Source organism: Rhamphochromis longiceps, linkage group LG23 (assembly GCF_057381845.1).
Source record: "Rhamphochromis longiceps isolate RC_006_pf linkage group LG23, R_longiceps_female_GT1.1, whole genome shotgun sequence".
NCBI lineage: Eukaryota > Metazoa > Chordata > Actinopteri > Cichliformes > Cichlidae > Rhamphochromis > Rhamphochromis longiceps.
Window position 1 is genome coordinate 15,149,516 of NC_140578.1, and position 11,030 is coordinate 15,160,545.

Below are 11,030 nucleotides of genomic sequence, written 5' to 3' on the forward strand. Positions count from 1 at the left end.
AGCCGGTCTTATGACTTGGAGTTTGTAACGGTGTGTACTGAGAGATGCTGTTTTCAGATGACTTCTGGGTATGTACTGAGGTTTGGGCCTATAAAAAGCCAAATGTTACCAGCAGCGCCTTTAAACTGCAAACAAAGCAGTCTTTTATGTGCTTCCACAGCAGAAAGAGAAGTTTATGCTTTTCAGAGGCTTTAAGAGTAGTGCTTCATTGGATGATCAAAACAGTTTTATAGCCATCATCCTTGCGTCTTGTCTTCGCTAAGGTTTCTGGCCGTTCAGTTGTCTTCATTTTTTCTGTGTTCAGTTTTGGGTCTTGCCATTTAGACTTTTAGCCCTCAACATGAGTAAGTGTCACAGTGAACTGACTCAGAAGGAGCAGGAGATGCTGAAAATTCGGCGGGACAGCGACACAAAGGCGGCCGAACTTGTCAAGATGGAGAGGATGCTCCAGCAGACCAAGAATCTGCTGGACAAGAAGACGGAGTCTGGTTCGAAGAGCTTGGGATACCAGGAGAACATGGGTGAGTGTTACAAACAAGGCTTTCTAACTTCATATTTTCACTTACAAACATTCTCGCTGCTGATCGCAGTCAGTGACATCGTTTTATGTTGCTTGCCTCAGTGGAGGACCTGGAGGAAAAGGTGCGCTCCAGCAGACGATACAGGAGAAACTCCCTCCATCACACGCAGATGCTGGAGAGCCAGATGAAAACTGTGAAAGGTGAGCTGGTGGGCACCCTGGACCACCTTCAGGAGCTGAGGAATGTCCTACGGCGTTCACAGCAGAAGGCAGAAGAACGCAAGGCTGCAATGGAGAAGCTGGCTGCAGGGCTCAGGTGAAGAACCTTGACCGCAATAAACCTGAAATCCTACATCTTGTCAGAAAGGCTGTGCAGAATTCACATCTAACGAGATGGCACCAGTGAAATCATAGAGGAAGAAAGTCCTTTCACTGTTTTTTCCCATCTCAGCAGTGAGGCTGTAAATCTTCATCATTTGGACTTGAATCATGAATATGTTTCAACTACTCTTCCTTCGCTTTTTCATTAATCTCAGTAAGTCTCATAGCAATATAGTGAATTTAAAGCATCTGATTCTTTGTACCTTCTGAAAGTATTTGAAAGATGATTAACCATCGGTGTTTATGCGAATGGGAAAAACCCATTACACATGTCTTCATAGATATTAAATTATACATGTAGTTCTTCACATTACTAAGAAGTACCTTTTAAGCCTGATATATGGAGCTTAGGCTTGTATTAGATCCCTCATTTTAGAGGCAACAATGAGTCGTGTTATCTCCTAGAAAGATGTCCTGAACTCTTCCACATTCATATGTTCCTCTTTGTATGAGAAGAAAAACTGTCAGTGATATACAGTAAATCTTATATTTATCTTACATTTCTTTTAATCACATTTAATGAATATATCTCTGTTAACTAATAATATTTAGGTTTTTACTGAAATCAGAATTTGAATTTATTAATAAGTCAGTCATGACATTACTGAAGGTAGTATTATTGTTATTACTATTATTCACAACTTATTCGAATGAGAGTTCTTACTCAATTCTGCTATATATTAAAGTGATAAACAGCACATAGATTTATATCTTTGTCTGAATAGTATAGAATAAAATGTTTGTTGATGACTTATTGCACATAAATATAGAATTATGCAATTTAACTTTAAACATTTTGCCACAGATGGTCTGAAGAATTATAGGAATGACCCTGTTGTTAACAATGACCCTTATCAACTGCACTGCACTCACTACGTTGAGTGCAATGCCGAAGTTTCCAGTGTTTCAACTCCCTCTGGGATCAATAGGCTGTTTCTGTCTGTTTCCTGTGGTGAGTCATCTGAAAGCTGTATTTGTGCCTTCCCTGTGGCTTGGATGTTTGCTAATTTAGTACAGCTTGTTTCACAAAGCATCACATGCTGTGCAGCTGAGAGGGGATTTCATATGCTGGTGTTACTTTTCTGATGTTGATGCTTTCTGCTTGATCGTAACTTCCTTCATACTTTTGTCCCATGTAAAGTATGATTTCGATATTATGAACATCGCACAAATGCATATGAATGAGTGCTAAAAGTAGAACATTGGAGGTGATTTATGATGACCTGGAAAGTAAACAAACCCATATGAGATCATCACAGATCATCACACAATGTTCCTGACAGATTAATTTTTCAAACTGAATTACATAGAATTGGACTGTTTTCTGTTATTTCTCCCTTTCAACTGGTGCAGAAGTCTTTTTGAGACAGATATAGCAATGAGCCCACAGGGGACACTGGAGACATCTCTGGAAAAAAGCAAGCTGCATCGTTCTTCCTCTCCTGCTTTAGACCACACATTAGGATTTGTTTGCTTGTATTGTAATGAGTTTGATGCATTCAGAAATGTCTAGATAAGCTTTTGTCCAAAACAAAATAATAAACTGCTTTATAAATATTCTTCTCAGCCTGTGGCACAACATTCATTTCCTCCATCCATATGTTGAAGTATGCTTGAAGTAGATTTACTGTAGTACATCATAGCAAAGAAAATAGTTCTAGTAAAGGTAATGATCTTCTGTTGGCTTCTGACAGTGAGCGTATCTTTGTTCTTGTCCTGTAGACCTCATTCAACTCATTCTCACTGGCTCCAGTGTCATCACCATCTCTAAGCAGCATATCACATCACATTTGTGCAAATCGGTTGCATGCTGTGTGGTCAAATGTTTGTGCAGGTCGAGATATTTCTTTTATTTGTTCTGTGTCATTGTTGCGGTGATTACTCAAAAAGTAATGTATAACACACAGAATATTTTTCTTAAAAGTAATGCAATACGTTACAATATTACTCACAGCAAAACGTAATTCATCAATTGACTTGTTACATTGCTTTCATGTTACTGTAAAATGACCTGAAAAGCAATTGCCTCATAATGAACAGTTAACAATATAAACCTATAGGCTACACTTATCCAAATACCAGTCCTCATGAGGACACACATTTGATCTTTCTCTTAGTATTTAGGTATGAATACAAAACCGACAGCACAAAGCAAAATGAAAACCAGTACAAAGAAACTTTAAACTACAGTGATTCTACTTTAGAAACATCAGCAACAGGTAGAAATGAAGCTTAACTGCTCATCAGTTTGTTACCTGTTTAAGTTCAGGATCTGGCAGCTGGACTGGGGTCAGCATTCACTCAGCTTTTACGTCACTCTGGGTTCTTGGCTAGCTTAGCATTAGCGTGCTGTCTATGCAGATGCTTGCAAAGAGCTGAAGTTGTGTTTGCAGCAGTTGTTTCTGCCCTGGATGCCGTTTCCAATCTACCATCACACTCTCATCCTTTTGTGCAATAAAAATAAGATTAATGTTCACATCCACACTGCAGAGTATGACACTATGAACCTAAATCAGCTGACTGTACCACAAGTGCAAGTGGAACAGATAAGCAGGATAGATAGACAAGCCAACTGACAGTTCAAGGACTTCAAATGCTGGAAACTGGTTCTCGATTCCCATCCCTATATCTGATAGATTTAAGTTTTTTAACAGGGTTCCGCAGGGTTTTGTGCTGGGATAAATATTATTATTTTTTATACATGCTAAGTTCATAATGTTAGAAAAGCATATCCAAATGAAACCCTGAACCCTCCCTTAGCCATGCTGCAATAGACTTAGGCTATTGAGAGAGCTTCCCATGATGCTCCGAGTGTTTGTGCTTCACTCACCTCTTGTCACTGTCTGTGTCTTTACTCTCCTTTTAATCTTTAGTTAATCATTTTCTTCCACAGTGTGAATTTTGTCCTGCCTCTCTCTGCTTGCTTCTCTTTTTCCTCATCCTCAGTTGGTCATGGCAGATGGCCGCCCCCCATTAAGCCTGGTTTTACCAGAAGTTTCTTCCTGTTTAAACAGAGTTTCTCTTTCCCACTGTTACCTAGTGCTCACAGGGGGCTGTCTGATTCTTCATTTTCATATTGGAGGGTCTATACTTTACAATATAAAGTGAGGCAACTGTTGTAAAATTGGCACTATATATATAAAATCGAACTGATTTTAAGTAAACATTGTTAGAATTGTGGATGCTCATACTAAACAGGGTCAGAGTTTCAAATAATGATGTCAACATCAGACGTCACTACCCATGAGTCACTCAAAACCTCAGGTTTCAGAATGTGTTAAACACGCAGAATAAGACGTCCTTTATACTGTTGGCTCTGTATGATGTCAGTGAGAATAAATCTTCTTAACATCGAAATGTGTGTAACGGATTTTTCTATATTGTCTTAAATTGGAAGAGAAGGGAGCAAAACCAGCTTGTTTCAAATGGTGGATGAACTGCAGTTACCCCCAACACAACCCCACTGATGTCACAGACCGCAATCAGCAGTTAATCGGTAACCCTTTTCACACATTTTTATCAGACTGCAAACTGCATTTGTATATTTCTCGAGTTTACCACTGCAACCATTTTGCAATACATAAAAAGGCGCTAAAACACCTAATAGTGAAATTAATGATTTTGGTACATACATTCTGCCCTTAGATAGGAAATGTAAACAAAAGCAGAAGCTTTTGATGTTAAAAAAATGTCCATGTTTTCCTTGAAATTTTGCTTATATTTTTTCAACCATTTTTTGACCTTTGATTTTTTTTTTAATTTCTATTAAAATAAGTTAGAAAGAAAACAATAATCAAGTATTTTTCACCTGTGTTTTCCACCAGCCAGCACAGTAGTACTGGAATTGTACAGTTATGCCCCCTGGTGGGTCATAGAGGCACTGTAGGAGGGCTGTGACCATGGTTAAATAGCATTATAATTCATGAAGTGAAAGTAAAATGAAAGTAAAGTGTGTGTTGATGCTATGAGTGGGATCTGTATTTCTGGGTTTTTAAGCTCATAAAAATGAACATACCAGAAAAACTTTCAGAAGCACTGGTGTGACACCTTCGATTCAGTTTGAAGCTTAAAGGTTTAAGGTCTTACCTAACTGTAAGACATTTTCATTAAAAGGAGGGCAGCGAAAGAACAGGTTAGCCCACTTGCCAACAATCCTCTTTGTTAAAGTCTAATTATCTCTCTGAACATTTCTGAAAGCACCACCTGTGCATTAGCCACAAGCATTATGAACTCCGTGGTATTCTTTTCACTCAACTGCTATAGTAGTCTGACTGTGTTGCATCATGAACCCACTAAATGATTGAGCAAACACTGGTGAAACACCAGTAGGCCTGATGAATGGTTTGGAATTGTTTGTGTGAACTGCTGATGCTAAGTTTACTGTATGCGCAGAAAAACATATTGTCTGCCAGAGCCGTGACAAATGTTCTTGTTATGACAGCTTTAAAACATTTACTCAAACCAAAAAATTGTAAAACAGGCACCACGACAATGAGTGTGGTGATCACAGCCCAGTTTTTTTTAAACCAACTCCTACAAACAGTTGTAGTGTCATAAGTTGAGGTTTGAGATAATCTTATTTAAGTCATCCTCAGCAAAGCAGTTCCTAGTTCAACATAATGAGGAAGTTGATCCATATTTGGATTCAGGAATTTTGGAAGGACTCATTGGCATAGTAAGATTACACATTTGCATTATAGTTTCACAAATACACATCAAACTGCGGCGGGCGTGGTTCATGGCGCGGCTACAGGGAGGCTGACACACCACACCACCACTGCCAATAAGAGCGAACTGTCCTGAAGGATGATGTTGTTGTTGGCGGTGATGTGTGATTGGCTGGCGGCTGGAAAGCTGCAGCTGTGTGTGTGAACAGCAACCGTAAGGAATAAAGTCAATAAAGTATGCTGAAAAGCATTGAATTGTGGACTGGTCTGCCGTGTGATGTTTACAGAAACTAAAAGAGAAAAAGTGATAGACATCTTATTGGTGTTTTCATGAAAATATCACAAGCTAATCCAGATCCATCCATCCATTTTTTTCCACTTATCGAGGGCCACTGATCTGTCGATCTAATTCTCCCCTCTAACCTCACTTGTGAACAAGACCCTGAGATACTTAAACTCCTCCACTGGAGGCTGCAACTCGTTCCAGACCCACAGTGGGCACGCCACTCTTTTCTGACTAAGGACCATAGCCTCAGACTTGGAGGTGCTGATTCTCATTCCTGCCACTTCAGACTCAGCTGCTAATGCCTTAAGTGTGGCCTGGAGGCCACCACCCGATGAAGCCAATAGAACCACATCACCTGCAAAAAGCAGAGACGAGATTCTGAGACCACCCATGTAAAAGCCTTTTTCCACATGGCTACACCTAGAAATTCTGTCCATAAAAATTATTAACAGAATCTGTAACAAAGGACAGCCCTGGTGGAGTCAAACACCCAGTGGAAACGAGTTTGACTTATTGCCAGAAATGCAGACCAAGGTCTTGCAAAAGTTGCATAATGACTAAATGGCTTGTAGCCATGGGCCAGACACCTCAGAGTCCTGAAGCACCTGTCACAGACTACTCAGAGGGACACGGTCAAATGGCTTCTCCAAGTCCATAAAACACATGTAGAGTGGTTGGGCAAATTCCCATGCACTCTAAAATATCCTCGAGAGGGTAAAAGGAGGTAGAGCACTGCTTTCCCCCCTGAGTCGCCTGACAGTTTGCCAGAATTTCTTTGAGGCAGTCTGAAAACCTTTTTCCAGAGCCTCACTGAACTCCCAAACCTTTCACATCTCAGTTTTTGCTTCAGCTACTGCCTGGGTTGCATTCTGCTTGGCCTCTCAGTACATATCAGCTGTCTCCAAAGTCCCACATGCTAACCAAATCAAACAGAACTCATTTTCCAGCCTGATGACTCCCTTCACCTCCAGTGTCCACCATCTGGTTAGCAAGTTACCACCACAACAGGACCCAACCACCCTGTGGCCACAGCTGAGTGCAGCAGCCTTTGCAATGGATGTGGTGAACATGGTCCATTCGGACTCAAAGTCCCCAGTCTCCATCAGAATACTGTTGAAGCTCTGCCTGAGGTGGGAGTTCGAGATCTCGCAGACGGGAGCCTCTGTCAGGCAGTACACCCTCTGATGATACTGTGGCGGTAGACTACTGTTCCCATAAGGCTGTGTGTGGGGGAATTTCCGGGTTACGAAGTAAAGTTGGTAAACATCACCCGAACGTGCTGCATCCGGTGTCATCATTTACACGTGGTGTCAGTGCGAACAGTGGTCTCCACAGTATTTTCGAGTACAGTACGGTGCAGTTAACTTGCAAGAGAAGTTTTCGCATCGGTGACCCAAACAAGACCGGCATGCAGGTGAAGCGTGGCCGAGGCTGTTACCAGCGCTAGCAACAAGGCGCGTGTGCACGTGTGCGCGCCTGGTCGAGCACGAGCCTCACATGTCGGCGCACCGGAAAGCTTGGATTCTGAACACGAAGAAGCCAGGGATCCACACGTCACGATGGCGACCACGGTACAAATAACACCCCCAGAAACATTTGACTTTTCTCATCCTGCCGAATGGCCAAAGTGGATCAGAAGGTTCGAAATATTTCGCATTGCAACCGCTCTTGATAACAAATCAGACGAGTATCAAGTTAACTCACTCCTGTACGCTATGGGAGATGCATTTGACAAACATTACGTAGGAAAACATTTCTGAAAGAGCACAGTTTAACTCCAGACGGCAACAGGATGGTGAAAGTACAGAGTCGTTCATCGCTGCTGTGCACAAACTTGCAGAAAATTGTGCATTGCCACAATACAGACAAATACAAAACGTGGGAAAACGCAGACGTGGCAGAAGAAAGAACAAAAGCCAATCAAGCAAAGGGAAAAGGAATGTGGCCACTGTGGTTGCAAGAACAAACACTCATGGAAAGAATGTCCAGCCAAAGAGGTAGAGTGTCGAAAATGTCAGAAAAAAGGACACTTTGCTTGAGGGTCGCAGATGCCAACAGACTTAATAAACTGATCCGTAAGGCCAGCAATGTTGTGGGGATGGAGCTGGACTCCCTCAAGGTGGTGTCGGAGAGGCGGATGCTGTCCAAGATAAAGACAATGTTGGATAACACCTCCCACCCACTCCATGACATGTTGGTCAGTCACAGGAGCTCGTTCAGTGAGAGACTGAGATTACCGAAAAGCACCACTGAACGACACAGGAAATCATTCCTGCCTGTGGCCATCTCCCTGTACAACGCATCCACTTAACACACTGTTTGCTGCTACAACTACACATGTTTCTTTTCCAAATATTTATTTATAAGTGACTTATGTATGTATATATGTATATATTGTACTATTCTTAGTTAGCGTATTGTCTGTCTTGTCTTAATGTTGGTTTAAAATGGAGCACTGTAACAAAAAATAATTTCCCCCAGGGATCAATAAAGTATTCTGATTCTGATTCTGATTCTGATTTGCTGCGGTCTGTCGCAGTAGTGAAGCTGCAGCACTATGCGAAGTGACAGAAAATCAGAAAGATACAGACAGCAAGGATTGTGTGTTCTTGGGAGAAGTAGAGACTGAGAGGTCACAGCCCGGGGTGCAAAAGGTCAAGTTAAATGGGGAAAATGTATATTTTAAACTCGACACAGGGGCGGATGTTACGTCTATTCCAGAGGGTTTGTACAGTCCAGACAGGGATGGTATGCTGCAGAGACCCAGAAAGAAGTTACTAGGGCCAGGCAGCTGCCCACTCAATGTTAAAGGCTGCTTTGAGGCGCAGCTAGCAGTGAAAGGGTGCATTGTTTCTCAAGACGTCTACCTTGTGTCAGGTCTAGTACAGCCACTACTAAGCAGGCCAGCATGTGAGGCTCTGGGTCTTGTGTATAGAGTAAGCACAGTAATGGAATCGGTGACAGATTTCAGGGCAGCATACCCAGACGTTTTCAAAGGTTTAGGCGTGCTGAAGGAGCCTTACCACATTGAGGTAGAGCAAGGAGCTGTACCAATAGCCCTATCTGCCCCAAGACGTGTTCCTCTTCCCCTCAGAGATGCAGTGACAAATGAGCTGCACAGAATGGAAGAAATGGGAGTTATCTCCAAAGTCACTGAGCCTACAGACTGGTGTTCAGGCATGGTAGTGATCCCTAGACCAGCAGGAAAGCCCCCCAGTATATGTGTGGACCTCACACCCCTGAACACAGTAGTCAAAAGAGAAAGGCACATCCTCCCAGCAGTAGGTCAAACACTAGCGATGATGAAAGATGATAAAGTGTTCACAAAGCTCGACGCCCGGTCTGGATTCTGTCAAATTCCGCTCACGCCAGAGTCGAGGCCACTCACTGCTAGTCTGACAACTCCTGGCGACCAGTCACATACATCTCAAGAGGTCTCACAGACACAGAGAAACGCTACGTGCAGATAGAAAAGGAGGCGCTCGCTGTAATGTGGGCGTGTCAACGACTGTCATCTTACCTCATGGGCCTACAGTTCACTCTAATCACAGATCACAAACCCCTGGTCCGTATTCTGAGCACAAGAGGCCTGGACGACCTGCCTCCACGCATCCTGAGATCCCGCCTCAGGCTGCTGCGCTTTACTTTCACCATTGTCCATGTTCCAAGGAAGAACCCCACTGATGCCCTCTCATGAGCACCGCTGGTGGGCCCTCCTTCTGCTGGGTATCTTCAGCTGGAAAAAAAGGTGGAGGTTTTCGTGGTCTGTGTAGTTTCCCATCTCCCAGCCACAGATAAAATGCTGGAGGAGATTAAGTTGGTGCAGGAAATGGATGACCTGTGTAGAAAGGTTGTGTATCAATGTGGGACAGGCTGGCCAGAAAAAGGTAAACTAGATCCAGAGTTAAAGGGGTACTGGCAATACAGAATGGACTTCAATGTTGTTCATGGTCTTCTTATGGAAGGGGAGAGACTTGTGATACCACCTCAAATGAGAGCAGAGGTTTTGTCACGTTTGCATGACGGCCATCAGGGTGTTTCCAAATGCAGGGCCAGAGCAAAAGAGTCGGTGTGGTGGCCGGGCATCTCAACCCAAATACCTCAGATGGTAGACAGGTGCGAAACATGTCAAAAACACAGGTTACGGTGCCGTGAACCAATGTTCCCTCTAATTTTTCATGTGTCTGAGCGAACACTGAAACTCCCTGAGCGGTCCCTTGGACCACTGTGAGCAACAGCAGACGTATGCACTGTGGTCAATCCATCCAAGTTACATGGTTTATTAAAATAATCAAATTACAGCATTTACATTTATGTTAAACTACTTTTAATTAACTTAAGCCCACTTACAATGAAAATTTAAAAGAAATCTTGTTGATGACCTGTGTAGTATGTTAACACTATTGGAAGTAAAAATAACTTGAACTCCAATTTTGAAAACACAACTTTCTATTTTTTTTTTTTAAATAAAGCTCTGACTTGTATTATGAGTCTGTTGTCTGGTAGAGAGTCCTGTAACTCTGTCTGCAAAATACAGTATATAATGACCAATGTTGGGCAATTGATTATTTAGTTAGCGTTTTCCTTATAGAACGCTGTTTTTACTGTTTCTTCCAGTAAATATAAACAACAATAGTATTCAGGAAGAAAACCAAACATTGCATTGTTCACAGATGAAATGAGCAGCCCCAGCTACCCCCAAGCCAATGGGGAGGCAGAACGCGCTGTTCGTACCATTAAAGACTTGTGGAAAAAGGACTGTGACTACAACAGAGCACTGTTAGCGTACAGGGCCACCCCACTGGAACTTGGGCTCTCGCCGGCGCAGTTGCTTATGGGGAGACACCTGCTTACCTCACTGCCACAAGCTGTGGCAAAGCTGGTGCCAAAGTGTCCTGACCTACAGGCTTTTCGCAATAAAGATGAGGAGGGGAGGCGTGAGCAGGAAACACACTGCAACTGCAGACATAGAGTCAGACCACTTCCGGAACTATCGTCAGGACAGAAAGTGTGGATTACCACTGAAGGAACTACTGGAGCAGTAGTTGGACCTGCCAATGCTCTCAGATCTTATGTGGTAGAGACAGACAGGGGTTTTCTGAGGAGAAATAGGAGCCACCTCAGACCAACAGGGACTATTACCAGATCTGGTCGAGTGGTGAGACCTCCTGAAAGA

General features: G+C 42.7%; 1 protein-coding gene across 1 annotated transcript; it reads left to right on the forward strand.

The window, feature by feature from the left end:
• Positions 1-128: 128 nt before the first annotated feature.
• On the forward strand, positions 129-2,444 carry LOC146641492 (uncharacterized). Its single transcript, XM_085398818.1, has 2 exons — positions 129-521; positions 623-2,444. Exons 1-2 carry the CDS (start codon positions 341-343, stop codon positions 838-840), a joined length of 399 nt encoding a protein of 132 aa, XP_085254944.1. The 5' UTR covers positions 129-340; the 3' UTR covers positions 841-2,444.
• Positions 2,445-11,030: the final 8,586 nt, after the last annotated feature.

Excerpts from the sequence above, each read along its gene's own strand:
- LOC146641492 (XM_085398818.1), top strand. The coding sequence starts at position 341 with ATGAGTAAGTGTCACAGTGAACTGACTCAGAAGGAGCAGGAGATGCTG. Across the intron at positions 522-622 it reads GGGATACCAGGAGAACATGG|TGGAGGACCTGGAGGAAAAG; the intron begins GTGAGTGTTACA and ends TGCTTGCCTCAG.